Source organism: Lacerta agilis, chromosome 2, assembly GCF_009819535.1.
Source record: "Lacerta agilis isolate rLacAgi1 chromosome 2, rLacAgi1.pri, whole genome shotgun sequence".
Lineage (NCBI taxonomy): Eukaryota > Metazoa > Chordata > Lepidosauria > Squamata > Lacertidae > Lacerta > Lacerta agilis.
This window is the reverse complement of record NC_046313.1, coordinates 94,186,957-94,203,958: the sequence shown is the minus strand read 5'-3', so window position 1 is coordinate 94,203,958 and position 17,002 is coordinate 94,186,957. Positions and strand designations below refer to the sequence as shown.

Genomic DNA, 17,002 nt, shown 5'->3' with positions numbered 1-17,002 from the left:
CACACATTTAAATCCTATCCTCTGTGATCCAAGAGAATAAAACCTCTATGGAATTCAGCATGAGAGATACATTTTGTATAGTGCAAACCTATACATGTCTTCTTCTTCTTCTTCTTCTTCTTCTTCTTCTTCTTCTTCTTCTTCTTCTTCTTCTTCTTCTTTTTCTTCTTCTTGTTCAGTCGTTCAGTCGTGTCCAACTCTTCGTGACCCCATGGACCAGAGCACGCCAGGCACACCCATCTTTCACTGTCTCCCGCAGTTTGGCCATGTCTACTCCCACTGTTTTCAGCAGGACTTCTTTCCAAACCCTGGATGACTTAGAACTTTGATATTTGAAGAAGTCATTCCACCTATACCAGCCTGAACCATAAAGCTGGCAGGGGGCTGCTTCGAGTCCCATCAATGAGAGTAGCTCACCTTATGAGGACATGGAAAAGGGCCTTCTCTGTAGCTTTGGGGCTCTGCCTTCTAAGATGGTGACAATATTGGATCCTGTCACATGGTGAATACATCTTTTTTTCCTTGTGCTTTGGGAAGTTCAGTTCAGTTAGCCACTAGTCTATATTTGCATTGTTTGCTTTTATTGTTGATACTAACATTTTAATTGTAATTTAGGTAAATTTAAAGGGATCCATGACCGTTAGGTCGTCATGGACAACTCTGGGGTTGCGGCGCTCATCTTGCGTTACTGGCCGAAGGAGCCGGCGTACAGCTTCCAGGTCATGTGGCCAGCATGACTAAGCTGCTTCTGGCGAACCAGAGCAGCGCATGGAAACGCCCTTTACCTTCCTGCCGGAGCGGTACCTATTTATCTACTTGCACTTTGACGTGCTTTCGAACAGCTAGATGGGCAGGAGCTGGGACCGAGCAACGGGAGCTCACCCCCTTGCGGGGATTCGAACCGCTAACCTTCTGATCGGCAAGCCCTAGGCTCAGTGGTTTAGACCACAGTGCCACCCGTGTCCCAAATTGCAATCTGCATAGCTTTAAAAGAGGATTACTAGGGTTGCCATATTTCAAACAGTGAAAATCTGGAGAGAGAAGTTGTTTTTGGCCAAAGTTTTTGTATTTTTGCCCAGCCCAAAGTTGTTGAGCTTCTTGGGCAAAATCACAAAAAAATGCTTTTTTTATGGGAAAACAGCAAAAACGGCATTGCCGACATGGGCTGCCATACATCTGTATTTCCCCATTTTCCTGATTTCTGCTCAGACACTGCTGTCAACTGCAGTTTTCCACATATGTCTCAGGAAATCCAGACGTATGGCAACCCATTAGACACATTCAAGGAACAGAGGCTACTAGCCGTGATGGCTACGCTCTGCCTGTGGTTTCTTGCCAGTTGCAAGAAACCACAGAAGCAGAGAGTGCTCTTGTGCTTGAATCCTGCTTGCTGGTTTCCCACAGGCATCTGGTTGGCTACTGTGAGAACAGGATGCTGGACTAGATAGGCCATTGGCCTGATCCATCACGCTCTCTTTATGCTCTTAACTTATAAAGTGTGGTTGTTTTTATTGATTTGCTTGTTGCATGGAAACTGTTTTGTTTGGGGTGGGGGGGTCACATGTGATGCAAAATGGTATACACAAATCTTTTAACGTACAGTTTTTATATATATTGTTTTCTCAGTGGTCATTTGCTTTGACAATTAGAGCAGGTTGAAAGTAAGAGAATGCTCCAACCAGTCTAACAACGTGATGCAGGCTGGGAAGCAGAGGAACACAAGATGCTGCCTTATATATATGAGTCAGACTGTTGGACTATCTAGTTCAGTACTGCCTACACTGGCTGGCAGCAGCTATCCAGGGTTTCAAGCAGAGGTCTCTTCCAGAATATGAGGGTTGGACTGGGACCTTCCTGATGCATGGGCAACAACACTGAGCTATAGCCATTCCCCAAAGGACATCTTTGTCTCCAGAAAACTTTGGAACCAGGTTGGAATGATCTTCCAAGGCATTTGACACAGGGAGGGTGGTGGAAGACAGAAAGTATTTAATAAACAAATGCAATAATCACCAGTAACCCCAACTAAGGATGTGAAACCAAAAAAAAAAGCAGGACTTTATTCTGGTATTAAAGGAGAGAGAGAGAAAAAAGTTCTACGAATATCTTTGACCGAATGAACATTGTATGAATATTTCAAGATGTTCCTTATGGAATAAGAGTCAACAATTATTCTAGACAACTTCACATTGTAGTGAAGACATCCTGTGCACAATTAAATAAATTAGTGCAACACCATCTCAATTTTTTTGGCATTTCTGGATCTCTAAAAATCTGCCTAATGTTAACACAGTGAAATTTACATAAAGCATAGCAATGGCTGGGTCAGTGACAGTTCATCTGCAGAGGGATATGTGTGCATCGCTGCATCTGAATACATTCAAACGTATCTTAAAGTCAAATGATGTAACCAGGAACAGATGGGCTATAAATTCACCTCCTTTTACATTCCCACTTATGCAGGCTGATGACAAAACAAAAATGTGTAGCACTTAGTGGGGGCAGCGGGGAGGAGAGAGATGGAAACCAGAATGAGATACAACTAAAATAATAGGAAACAATTACATGTCATAAATTGTATGAGCTAGAAAATGTGGTCTGTCAAGGAACTGGACGTTTAATTATTATAATCATTATAAATAGCAGCTAACCGAAAGTGAAGATCCCCTTTCTATCTAGAACTTTGCACATGAGCGTTTAATACGCTGCCTATTAGGATGCAGTCGGAGCAACAAAAATCCAGATGTCTTCCACTAATCTTCCTTGGTACAGTCTTGACAATTCGATCCCAAGTCTAGTGTGCTATGCAATTGGTCCAGCATTCTCCATTTTACTGCACTTGTGCCATGAGCAGATGTGAGATACTGCAGTGTCGCAGCAGCCAGGTCAAAGCCACTAGGAAGAGCCATCCTACCCAGATGCAGCAAAGCAGCAATGCACAACTGTTCCAGCGCAGCACAGAACTTAAGGTGCTAAGGCCTCATCCTAAAGACTTTCTTGATGCTCCAGAGCCGTCTATACAAGTGCATGACAAGTGGAAGTTAAGAGATTAAAAGGAAACTCATACAGCAGTAGTATAGCGTGCTTCATTTTCTCCTTTGCCCTATACATTTTGCTGCGGGAAATAATCTAATTGTGCCTGTGGGGTGTGCAGTTCCAGTGTCTTTGACCTTTGTACTCCAGGCAGGCAGGGGGCTTCATCCCTCAGTCCTGCGCCATTGCACAATGCCAACAGGGTTAACTGCAGAGATGACCTAGCTAGCTAGCTAGCCCCACCACCCATTGGTGGAGCTGTCTTAGAGTAAAATGACACCAGACTTGCTTAAGAGACATCTCACACTTGTACGTAGGAGAATGTGAAGCCGTGACCCAAATGTTCATTGACTTGGGTGAAAATACCAATTTAATGGCTCCGTTTTCTTTCAATTTCTGGCAGCAAAGCAGCAACAGTTTCTATTCTGCTGTTTTCCCACTGGATGGAATTCTCTGGCGTGCTAAAATCTATCTACTTTTGGAATGAGTGTTTTCATTACTGCCCTTAACACTGAACAAATGGAGGGAAAACATAATTGCACACACTATAACAAAATATGAAGATTGGCAAGGGGTACTTATTTATTAAACATCATGACTGACTTCCCTACTTTGTTTGATACTTAGTAAATCACAGGTAAAAATATATTGAAGTGGGTGTTCCAAGAGCAATTTGATTGTCTTCCCTATCATTTTCATGGTGAGGCTCCTTCAACTGAATTACTCTTGGTTTTTAAGCTCATTAAAAACCAGCATTCCAGCATTTGAATCAAGGTTTCAGGATTTACAAAGTCATGAATAAAAGTCCTGGAGATCTCTGTTGCACTTTGGAAGGAGTTCTGGTTACAGATGTTCATCTTGAGCATGAAAGGGTTAGACTCGGAGTTTCCGTCTTTAAAATGTATTCCACTCTTTGTAAGAAAGTCATAGACTGAGAAGTGTGGTCTCCTTGTTAAAAAGGAGCACTGCTCAAGTTTGTGCCAGCTGTTTTGAAAAGTTGGCAGTCCAGACTTGATGCTTTTTTTCCCACAAAATGAACGTCTCTGGGCAATGCAGCCGTAAATCCCATCGGTCCAACTTTGGCACGTGTTTACATTTTGCTACCGTGTCACCTGCAAACAAAGAAAAAGAGGAAAGTGGCAATTGTGTATAAATAGTTTGATAGTGGCAAATATTGGCAGGAGGAGATAGATTCTCCAGAGATTTCATAAATTCCCACACGTTCAGGGTTTCAACTGCTGACCTGTACTTGCTAGATTATGCACATTTCTGAGCACGGTAAGCATTCTACATGCATGCAGAAACAGGAATACAGAAAGGAGAGAGCTGCTTTTGGGAAGCAAGTCAGTATTAACAGCCAATTGGTGACAGCTTTATGTATGACCACAGATGACCACAGCACCTGGAGACAACCAGTCAGGTCGTGCATCCACAGCAGTGACCACGCGAGAAATGACTGCTGGGAGGAGCACAGAAAGAAGAAGTGACATGGTACACCCACAGCAGCACAACTGGATGCCTTCATCTGCCCCAGCTGCAACAAAGCATGTCCCTCCCATATCAGTCCCTACAGCCACAGCAGGTGCTGTAACTCTCCAATGATTTGGCTTCATCCCCAGAGGCACACTCTTCCATTGTCTCCCAGGACAGATGGATGCCAACAAGTTGTTTTTTCTATGCACTGCAGCAATTGCACAGATTGCACTGATATTTGTTCCAATAAAGCAATTCTTTTGTATTGGTTTTTATTAGGGTTTTTTTGCGTAACAAAGCAAACAGATAAACAGGGAAAGGCACACCTATAGCCTCCACTTTCAGTTCAAAGTCTTTTTCACAGTTCGTTTATGTTTGGCGAGAGACATTTTTTGTCATAGACATCTTGCAGTTGGGGAAAAGGTGATGGGGGAGAGAGATGAGGATATTGTTCTTTCGCTCTATTGCCTATTCTTAGCGTAGGAGGGTTGTGTCAGCATGTTTGTGTATTTATTTATTTTTATTAATATTGCGAGGTTAAGGATTCCCAAGCTTGGTTGGTTGTGCTTAGTTGATTGTGATGCAGCTTGTTTGTGTGAGGAAGGCGGGCCAGGTTGTTGGGTCAGGTTAGCCATATTGATTTGTATGCTGTCGGAGGGGATAGGCCATTGTTCTGTTGTGCTGTACATATGTATTAAAGGGATGGGGTCAAGGCATCCTCCGTAGCATGTCCCCGTGCTAGTTCCAATAAAACAATTCTGACCCCATTTTTGCATTTCACATCCGTGAACACAGTTTAATTGCACCGAATCTTCAAACTGGCTAAAAATATATATATATATATATTTCAACGTCCTGAAATCATTATCACAAAATTTGCGGTGATTTGCAGTCAGATGCCACAAACCAACCAGAGCCATCACATACTTCACTGGACATAAGAGTCTTAAAATGGAATTCACCACAAACGTTTCTCTGGAGGAACAGAAAGGACGCCCAGGCTCCAACCCCAGAAAGGATAGGAAAGACATTTTGGAGGAGGAGCCCAACAACCCACCAGTGACCCAAGACCATTCACTATCCTGAAGGTTGCTGTTGGATCTGTACCCAGGCACCAATGAATGACCTCCATCTCAAATTCCACCTTCTGCTGAATCTCAGCTAGTGCATTGCCACATTAATTCCATTGAAGTTGTAGATCCCTCAGACACTCCCCGAGGTCCTCCTTGGGGATATGAAACGCCATGCGGGTCTTCATCTACTACCTGTTATACAAACTACCGTTGGTTGTTATGTACTCCAGGTCAGTTTCCTGAGACTTTGCTCAACATGGGGAGCCTCCACAAGCACAGGGCAGCTCTCCACTTCAGTCACCCTCCGTTGTGTGAGAGCACTCATCTCTGCTGCCTCCCCCTTGCATGCTTATTCAACCCATTTAGGAAACACCTGGAGAAGGTCATTGTTTCCCTGCTACCAATGCCGCAACCTTGTCTTGCAGTTGCAGTTTTGACAAGTTCTGGCTGGGATCAACCAGACAGCTCATTTAGAACCAGCAGCTGGCCTAGTGAAGTAATAAATGTATCAATAAACTGGCTAACTTTATACCATTATATATTTAAGCTATGTACTAGACACCAGTACTCAGCGTTTGCAGTACCGTCCTTTATCATTTTTAGAGAGAGAGAGAGAGAGAGAAAGAGAGAAACTATTTATGACTGCCCATAACCCAAATGAATTTACTGTTATGGAAATCTTATTCCTACACAGAACTAAAACATGGTATACAGTTCTGGGCATTTTTGCTTAGATTGACAGCAACATTTTAATGAATCTAGAATGATGATGATAATAAAGACCTTATATTGCTTCATGATGACTTGGGGAATTGTTTCCTTCTTTAACTTACAGAAGTGCCATATGCAGTGGCTGTGCTATGGGGAGTCAAAAGTAAAATCAAAATTTTATATTTCTCTTCTCCTCCTCCCCCTCCCAACAGCTGGAGCCCCAAAACCCTAGATACATGAGTTCACACTATAAAAGGTGGCTTTTGAGCCTTATCTGGATGTCCCTTGCCCTTGCTTTTTCACTCCACAAAAGTATACTCCACAAGATAACTAGAAAATGGAAAATGCCCTCTTATCAAATTAAAGATGCTTGCAGCACCTTTGGGTGCAATGCTAACCCGTTAAGATCAAAGTAAGCGTTGCCACTGACTTCGATGGGCTGTGGATTGCACTCTTGGGGAATTTCTTCTTTGAAGAGGGGAGTTAATAGCTTGTTACTTTAATGAGGCAAAGCCAGTTTAGGGCACTCCTGGGTGCTAATTCAGCACAGTAGTTGATCTCAAATGTGTGCAGAGGCCTAAATCTGAACTGCAAAGTTCCCTATGCCATGTGTGTGTTCCGTACTCCACACATGTGAAGAACAGTTTCTGCTCATTGTCAACCTAAGCTCTGCTGAGCCCTATACACCCAACTGCCCCGGAATGGCTCTACATAGATTTGCAGTTGTTTCTGGTCACCTGTTCCTTCCTTATTCCTTTCTCTCTGTGCCCAGATGCACTGCTGGATGCTTCTCATGATCAAGAATACAGCTGCTTCTGTGCTCATGTAACTTCCATCATCATTTGTGCTGTGCTGGTTGTTCCCAGGGCTTTTGTATGTGTAAAACAGCTAGAGGTGCAATGTGCTGGGAGTGAAACAGCAGAGATCATTCAGTGTGTGGTTTAAGGGTTAATTCTGTTAATTTAAGGTGTTGCAAAGCAACTAGAGAAAGTGGCATGGTCTTTGGTGAGAGCCAGTGTGGTGTAGTGATTAAGAGCAGTGGACTCATAATCTGGTGAACAAGGTTCGTGTCTCCGCTCCTCCACATACAGCTGCTGGGTGACCTTGGGCTAGTCACACTTCTTTGAAGTCTCTCAGCCCCACTCATCTCACAGAGTGTTTGTTGAGGGGGAGGAAGGGAAAGGAGATTGCTAGCCGCTTTGAGACTCCTTCGGGTAGTGAGAAAGCGGGATATCAAATCCAAACCCCTCCTCCTCCTCCTCCTCCTCCTCCTCCTCCTCTTCTTCTTTGGTGAGGTAGCATGTACTCTGATAGGCTGCCTAACTTTGAGGGAGTTTTCTTGGGGAAGTTTAGTTGAATTGAATCCTGCTCTCAACAAGCCCTGTCAGAAAAGCAAAACCCCTCGTTTTTTCTTCTGCTGCTCAGTAGATATATTCCGTTTTGTTCGGTAAATGTTTATTTTTCTCTCTTGACTCCATCTGCATTATTCAAGTGCCTCTGCTAACAACAGCAGGTTGATGAAGGCTACTCTAGCATGACTCCAAAACAGAACCCAAAAGATGACCACACTGTTAAAGATATAACTTTAATATGCATAAAATGCTACGTTTGACTGCGTTGTATTTAAAATGCTATGCAGAGAAGTTTGCGTTTGTCACGAGAGGTCTGTCTATAGCAAATGCGGCAAGGAGAGTATTTCAAGCATATTGATGGCTCATCGCTGGAAACCCAAACTCCATTCCCAGCAGGAAGATGTCCCTGAGTCCACTCCTAGACTTGAAGCCATTCACTCCTATAGGGAAAAACAGTTTGCTCCCCTTGACGGGGGGCATTGTTGGGGCATTGTACTGGTAAGATCTACCCGGGTCACCGAATGACCTAGTATTCACCGATAGGGAATGAAAAGGGTACATGAACTTGCCTTGGTAGTTTTGACTTTGTTTCCACTGCTGCATGACCAACCTGAGTAATCTGGAAGCACTTTACAGTCTTCTCCATCCAGGCAAGGGTTCATATGACACCACCACTTCTGGATGACAATGGCAGCTGGAAGACAAAAAGAAAATGCCTTGTCAAAGAGCAAAGTGGAGCAAGTGCCATCAAGTTGATTTAGAAGCAAATGCAATGCCAACGGAGTAAATTCAATTCGCATGGGAAACTGTGGTTTGATTAAACTAGAAAGGATTATATCAAGGGGGGAAGGCAGGGGGAGGAGAGATACTTCAAGCTGTTGCTGATCCTCCAAAGTTGACAGCATACAGTAACTGCGCAGACTGAGAACATGGCATCTGAATGCAATCATTCAAGTTGAGTATATAGACCTCACACAAAAGTCATTCTAGGATCACTCCTCCAAAAATAGTTTCATAGATGGATCTTGACCATGTTTACTCAGAAGTAAGTCTTGCTAAAGTCAACATAAACATACTTGCCTGTGTGGAAGTGCTTAGGACTGAAAACTCAGAAGCAAAAGAATGGTTTTCAAAGCAAAAGCCTGGTGTAACAAGCTAGAAAGATAGGACCTTTACCAACAAAGCAGCTGAAGGTCAGACTATCAGTCGCTTTTGTAAATAGGAGTAAGAGGCTTTTTATGAAAATAGGAGTCATACCTGCAGGTAACGTAAAATACAAATCTTACCCCAAATCACAGGAAATATGAATCTTTGACTTAACAGGTGCAACTATTTGGGGGGGGGGGGTGTTAAAAGGTTTTAACATTGTATTAAAAATGTCAAAAAATGATACTTTTTGTAGGTCACTAAAGTTGTATATATTGCTTTAACGGTTTTTATATATGTAGGTGTCTTATATAAATGAAATTAATAATAATGCTAACAAGCAGCTATCCTAGTCCTACCACCTGACTGAGCACAGAGTCAGCTGAACCCAAGGACCATGCCAGCTCTACCACACCTTATAAAACCCCAAATCCGGCACCTGGTTTTACTTTCTTAGCAACGAGTCTCATTGGAATGGGCCAATCAGGATCCCTTCTTATGCAGAGGAGCTCTGTTCATGTACATTCCTTCTTGTGCTTGTCAAATGTGTGACTGGTGGGTTCGTGAGCAGGGAATGTGGCAGGAACAATGGCAGAAGGCTAGCCCATGTGGCGCCTTCTCGCACATTATTTTAATGGGTGTAGGAGGGGTGGTCTGAACCCCTTCTACTGTTATCTTAGCCAATTAAGGATCACCTTGTGATTGTGACACTGGTGCTGTGCAGCCAATCACATTCTTGAGTCGGGGATGGGGAATCTGTGGCCCTCCATGTGTGGCTGGACTTCAACTCCCATCATCCCTCGCCAAGGTGTCAAATGTTCAGGGATGATGGGAGATGCAATTTTGGCAACATCTGAGGGGCCACAGGTTCCCCAATCCCTGGGTCTGCATGGTGGTGCTTGAGGGCTGTCTCCATTGCCAGAACCACTAGACCAGGGGTAGGTAACCTAAGACCCGGGGGACAGTTGCGGCCCAATCACCTTCTCAATCCAGCCCATGAATGGTCCAGGAATCAGCGTGTTTTTACATGAGTAGAATGTGTCCTTTTATTTAAAATGCATCTTTGGGTTATTTGTGGGGCATAGGAATTTGTTTCCCCCCTCCAAAATATAGTCTGGCCCACCACATGGTCTGAGGGATGGTGGACCGGCCCACGGCTGAAAAAGGTTGCTGACCCCTGCACTAGACTAACGCTTCTGCTGTTACTGCACACCATTGTTGGTTTCTTTTGCCTGCCAGAAACATAAGACAATGACATGGCAAGACAAAGTGTGTAGGCCTGTTTGTCTGTGTTCCACCTTCCTCACACAAAGCCTTTCCATTTCTTTTCCTCTGCAGGTGGTGGTGGTGGGGAGATGTATTCCAGTTGCCACCAGAACCAGCCTGAAATTCCCCGTTTCAATGTGCTGCAGCTGTTTCAGCGCATCCATCAACCAGCCCAGGGAGCACTAACCCAGCTGGACTGGCAATGGAGATTCTTCTGTTCATATGGTCCCACATCTCTAATTTTATTTCTAAGCTATTATGAGAGCCATTGTTGGCCACTGAACATTTTATTCAGTTTACAAAGAACAAAATAAGTAAGTAATAAAATATTCTGAACACAGATTTTAGTAAGATATGTCTCTTTCTTTTAAGTAATGCAATTGTATGCCCATGATGCATTCCTGCATAATATTAGCCTGCTTAAGAGTGCAATCCTATGCATTTTTACTCAAGTATGTTTCCTTGTGTTGAGCTTCAGCCGAAATCCATTTAACTCCAATGAGATTCAAGCAGCCTCTGTACATGAATCCTGGCAAAGAGTTGCCCTTCATCAGTCTTCTCTTTCATTTTCATAATGTGATCATTAGTATTTTCATATTTTTTTCCTGTGCAGGGAGACCCCATAAAGCGTATTTATACACACCTTATTAGATTTGATTTAGTGGGTGCAATTCATCAATTCATATGAAGTTACCTTACAAATTTAAATTGAATTTCAAGCTAAAATATGGAAATAAATGTTAATTCTGTTATCTAACATGATTTTACTGTGTATAGCTGATTAAGGTGACAATCCAAAATCCAGTGACCTGGAAGTAAGTCCCACTGAGTTTAATGGGACTTATTTATGGGTAGACATACATAGATTCTTTACTCTGCAGTAGCATTCCAAACCACAATTCTTACATCTAAAGGACAAAACAATAAACTATTATCTCACAGGGTGCCCCCTCCTATAAATTATGTAACAGCAGGTTGGCAGTAGTAAATTCAGTAGCTTTTGATACTGATTCAATTATTTCATTTCTGCTATGCATTTTCAATGTGGGTAACAGGCGTGTCTTTGGATGGGAGTGTATCATTATGTATTGTAATTTCATTACCTGAAGTTTCATTTAATAAAATGTGCATATAATCTTCCAGATCATAATATAATTCTACCAGCAAATATTTATTCCAGCTCCTTAGTTTGCTGCTACTTAGTTTTTGTAGCTTTATGCTTAGGTTGCCTTTATGAAGCTGTTTAAATGTTCCAGTTACAGGTAGGTAGCTGTGTTGGTCTGCCATAGTCAAAACAAAAAGAATAATAATAAATTCCTGGAAGGAATTTTTTTTATTTTTTATTTTGTTTAAATGTTGCTGTCGATTTGAATGATATTTGTGTCTGTTAAGTTATTGCAAGCTCCTTTGTTAGGGCTTGCTTCAAAACTGGGAATCTAAATCTGGAACGTATCTTGTGAGGGTATCCACTCTCTTTTAAATAAACAATAAATGAACAATTTCTCTTGAATGACTTCTTTTGCTGATCTCCCAGATGCCACAAACATCAAATTTTCCAGGAGCAGGTTCTCTCATCTAGGCATCATGGCTTACGCAAAGAGCTACCGGTTTAGCAGTGGAGTCCTAAACAACGCCTACTCAGAAGTAAGTCCTGTTGAGATCAGCACAGCATATTCCCAGCTATAGGACTGTAGGCTAAAAAAAAATTGTGTGTGTGTGTGTGTGTGTGTGCTTTCTTTCACAGCTAGAAGCACACTAAGGATAACATCTGTTGTCACTTTTTTTGTCAGGGAATCCCGGTGGGGTTTAGAACTAGGCTACTCTTGTCTTGCTAGCAGTGTTCAGAGAAACTCTCCTAATTACGGTTTTCTAAGGAATGAAGATATCAGAAGGCTGCTTTAGTTTTGACAAAAGACTACATCTTGATGGCGAACATTTACCCGTATACTGGGATTAAATCCTCTGGGTTTCCCCAGTTCCCTAGATGCAACAGAAGTTTTCTTTAAAAGCAACTATTGTTAGCGCAGAGTGTACCACCCTTCAAAGTCCTTTGGCATACGGAACACTTCGGCTTGGGAAGATTTACTCACAGCCACATTTTACACACTGGGAGAAGGCAGTTACACAAGGCTTATTAATGCTTTATCTTCTTGTAGCGGCTGCCAGCCAAGTTCCAGGTACTAACCCGAGAGTGTTTATTCCCACAAAAGGTGTGTGGGGGGGGGATAAAGCCAAATCCCTTGATGATCGCTTTAAAGTCAAGTGTTTGCTGCTTGTTTAAGTAACACAGAAGGAGTTGACCTTTAATGAAACACAATAGTGTGTGGCTCTGTTGGACTCCTGCAACTGCAGCGCAAAGGCAGTTAAAAGCTGCTGCTATCCCTTCCCTTTCTGTTAAATGTTTTATTCTTCCTTTTCATTTGCAATGCTGCTTCCAGAGCTCAGCAGATCGATGCATCGGTGGGTCAGCCGGTGGGGAAGAGAAGCATGAGTCAGGCCCATTTCTGGAGAGTCAAGGAGCCCCTAGGAAGCAAGAAGGGGTAGGTCCCCCTATAAGGAGCTCTGAGACAGGGGCATGTCCTGTTCCACTGCTCGGACAATGCTTTCACCTGCCCTTCTTTCCCACATTTTGTAGCTTGCAAGATTCTGGCCTATTTTCAATCCATAGGAGAGTGTGGCCAGAGAGTAGACTGAGACCTGTAATGGAAAAGAGATGCCATAGACCCCCAGCATCTTTAGAGGGGGGTGAAGAATTCCTTCCGAGAAGCAGATCAATAGGGCCTGCCAGCAGTTTCAAACTACCCCCAATTTTTCATCTGTTCTCTTTGTTCCTTGCTATCCTTTTTCTTTTAATGAGCTGCTTTTACTTCCATCACTATCTACATTTCGTAGCTGAACTGGGGAATGGCAAAGTGCTGCACCAACATCAATTAAGCCTTGCAACGTGATGATTATTATTAGACCCATTTCACAAATGAGATAGTTCTTAAGAAAAGACTCAATGGATAAGGCTGGAATCTCACTTATTTATGGCACGCAAGGCTTTGGGCCAGATGGATTTCAAATTTTAATTACTGTTTGTGTTTGTTCCTGGTGAGTGCTATTAGTTCCTGACATTCTACTGAAATTAAAAAAAAAAAATCCTTCCAGTAGCACCTTAGAGACCAACTAAGTTTGTTCTTGGTATGAGCTTTCGTGTGCATGCACACTTCTTCAGATACTGAAACAAAGTTTCCTATCCTATTTAAATCAAAACAGTGCAGATCTCTTTGGTTGTAACCAACGTTTGTCCAGCTTAGGCATTTATGGCCTGTTTGTATCCAGGACTTCCTTGAAAGCTTACAAACTGGATTTTGAACCCTTGTCAATCCTGCAGGTAGTTCAGCCATAGAAACCTCAGATGAAACTTCATCCACTTCGATCTGGATTCAGGCTCAGTTTGGGGAAGGGAGAGGAACAGGACAAGTGTGATACTGCTCATTGCCCTTGATCTCTCAGCAGCGATGGAGACGTTTAGCCACAGGACCTTCCTGGACCGTCTCTGTGAGTTGAGGACACTTTTTAAAGGTGCTCACTCCTATTTATATGAGTATGGGGTGCCTGTGCCTCTGCACCCTGGCAGGAAGTGCTGAATTTAGGGCAGTGCAGGCAGCTCCCCTGCACAGGGCTCTGAGCCGAGCAGGCACAAAGTTGAGTAGATCCATAATTGAGAAAATCCATTTGGCGATGCCAAATTTTGGCCTCGCACAGAGCGGCATACTACAAAAGATGACCAAAGTCCGCCCCTGCCACAGGGCATAATTTTGTCCCCAATGCTAGTTAGTGTCCTCACAAAGCCACCAAAGGCAGTCATTAGGAGATTAGGAGCATAGTCTCACCAGTAGTATGATCAAGATTTTTTTTTTTAAGTATCTGAAGAAGTGGGCATGCATACGAAAGCTCATACCAATAACAAAGTTAGTTGTTCTCTAAGGTGCTACTGCAAGGATTTTGTCTGTAAAGGCTACCTACCTGTAACCAGTACTCTGATGACACTCAACTCTATTTATCTGTAACATCTGAATCAGGAGACACCATGCATGTCCTAAACTGGTGCCTAACTGTAGCTATGGGATGGGTCAGGGTGAAACCTGACAAGTCAGAGACCCTATGGATGGTTGGTTCCCAGGTCTAGGAATTGCATTGTTCATCTGCCCTGGATAGTGTTGGACTCTCTGAAGGACCAGGTGTATCACTCAGGTGTGCTTCTAGAGCCATGTCACTACAAGCCCAGGTAACCTCAGGTAACCTCAATGGCTTGGAGCACCCATTACCAACTTCAGTTGGTTCACCAGCTATCATAGTTTCTAAGACGGCTTCTCCATCCAAAGCCTGTGAACCCTGCATTTGGGGGCATTCTAGGTATTTCCACTGCTGTATATGAAAAAGCATGACTATAGCCTACATTTATTGATAGAGAGAGAGTAAAATGAAATCATTCCAAAGAAGCCAAACAGCTATGTTTTTCTTTAAAAAAAAAATTTTTTTACAAAATAGGTTCAAGTTACACAGTGCAAATCGGGGGTGGGATAAGCTCTTTGAAAGGGAAATGAATAATGAAAGTCTTTCATGATACTGAAAATAATTAGTTACACAAGTGGGGCCAGGCGGAGACAAGCTTAATTAAAAACCTCCTTCAGGCTTCTGCAGCATGGAAGCCTCCACAGGGTTGGGTTAGATCACAAAAAAAATAAAAAATAAAATTGCAAACTGTAAATGGACATGCATGGGTTTCTGCCCTAAAGTACCTGAATAAATTACCTCAGTGCTTACAGTATAAATAAAAGTATGCTAAGCCATCACACTACAGGGGGAAATACAGGGGTGTCTGCTTTTGTACCTCTGGTTCTTGCATCCATAATGCTTTTCTTATTAAAATCTAAAGCACAGACACCAAACTGTTTCAGCAAGGATTTGTTTTGACAAAATAGATGTAATGTCCAGTTTACCCCTGCAATTAGGATATTGTCACAAAAGCCAAGAGCTCTACCTTTCCTACGCTGATGCATATTTTAGTAAATATCTATTTATTGTCCATCGTAAAGTCCCGCTTTAGTGTTGCAAGGAACATAGCATAAAATGTGCAGGCAATAGCCTAGCATTCGGTATATATATATATATATATATATAGAGAGAGAGAGAGAGAGAGAGAGAGAGAGAGAGAGAGAGTGTATTGAGTAATTAAATCTGAGTTGCATGCACACATAATACGGTATGAAAAATGTAACCGTCAAGACAAATCTAATCTCTAAATAAAAGAAGAGGCTATGTGGCATAGAGAATATGTAAATATCTGATGAAAGTCTTCAAATAGCAAACGCTTGGGCAACTCATGAAAAACATTTATCCCACCCAACTCCTGAATAGCGTACTCATGCAATTTTTTGTAGGTGCAGGGAGGAGATCTAGACTGCCAAGGTAGCACCATACCAGCTTGGGTACAGCCACAGTGCTCAGAGACGCCATCTGTTATGGGAAGGTTTGATGCCATGGTGGACAGGGGACATGTTAAAGGATGTCTCCACCATTTATTGGTATCCAGCCTTATGCACTGCGACATCACCATATTCCATATTGTAGGAGAATCAGTAGCAAAAGGCTGGAGAAGCCTACGGCATTGGATAGCACAACATAATACAGTGAGGTCACATGGGAGTACATGATGGAGGACCCAGGTGGGTCTACCAGGTGCAGAAGCTCTCCAGCTGCCCCCTAATAACTCTATAATTTTACCTCTGTTCTCATGGCTACGGGGGTTTTCCCACAAGAGGTTTAAATTGGCTGTGTTAGATCATCAGATAAATATAAGGCTTCCTCTTACACACGTCAACCTTTTCCCTGTCACTCCCCTTCAAGAAGCCCATCTATTGTGCGATTATATCCAACTAACGCAGCCTCCAAGGGTGAAGGATGGAAGCAACAGCGGGAGACAAAAAAGACACGCCCCAAGCACAGCTGGGGATTTATTGCAAAAGGCTGGGACAAACAGCTTTCCGAAGAACATACAGGGCAGGCAAGAGGAAGTACTTGTTCATGCATCACATAGTTGAAAATATGGAACTGACTACTGCAAGGTGTTGCGATGGCTACCAATTTGGACTGCTTAAAAGCTAGATTTGTTGTGGTGTCAGTACCAGTTGCTGAGGAGCAGGAGTGGGAGAGGGCTACTGTGCCTGTGGGCTTTCTATAGGCACCTGGTTGGCTGCTGGGAGAACAGAATGATGGACTAGCTGGGCCTTTCGTCTGATCCAGCAGGCGTAAGGCCCAAATCACCCTTTCTCCTTTACTATTTATTTACCCCCCCCCCCACTGTGAGGTCCCAGGGTGAGTTACAACAAATAGAATATACAACTATTAAACAGGATTTTAAAAAATTAGCCCAGTTATAAAACATGTAAAACAGTTCTGAAACGGAACAGAGCAGCATAAAGTCAATGAAGGAGGGTGGCTGCATTAAACGAAAATGCCTTAGCTGTTGAGGGCCAAGGAAAAGGCACCCAGTACTCTTGGAAGTAGAGGGGACTGGATAGCTCAGTTGGTTAGAGCATGGTGCTGATAAAACCAAGGTTGCAGGTTTGATCCCCATATGAGGCAGCTGCATATTCCTGCATTGCAGGTGGTTGGGTTAGCATCAAGGGTCAGCAAACTTTTTCAGCAGGGGGGGCGGTCCACTGTCCCTCAGACCTTGTGGGGGGCTGGACTATATTTTTTTGGTGGTGGGGGGGAATGAACAAATTCCTATGCCCCACAAATAACCCAGAGATACATTTTAAATAAAAGGACACATTCTACTCATGTAAAAATACGCTGATACCCAGACTGTCCGCGCGCCAGATTTAGAAGGCAATTGGGCCGGATCCAGCCTCCGGGTTAGTTTGCCTACCCATAGATTACATCATCCTCCGAGTC

The 17,002-nt window shown here is 43.0% G+C and overlaps 1 protein-coding gene across 2 annotated transcripts in view; it reads right to left on the bottom strand.

Moving 5' to 3' along the window:
• Positions 1-3,801: 3,801 nt before the first annotated feature.
• TAFA4 (TAFA chemokine like family member 4) overlaps positions 3,802-17,002 on the bottom strand; it is a 122,352-nt gene continuing 109,151 nt past the window's right edge. Inside the window, exons 5-6 of one of the 2 annotated variants that reach the window (XM_033142574.1) lie at positions 8,212-8,336; positions 3,802-4,145 (exon numbers count right to left, since the gene is read on the bottom strand). In XM_033142574.1, coding sequence (XP_032998465.1) covers positions 4,134-4,145; positions 8,212-8,336 — 137 coding nt within the window. In that variant the 3' untranslated portion in view covers positions 3,802-4,133. The remainder of the gene's footprint in view (positions 4,146-8,211; positions 8,337-17,002) is intronic. The other variant, XM_033142573.1, reaches the window with a different exon arrangement.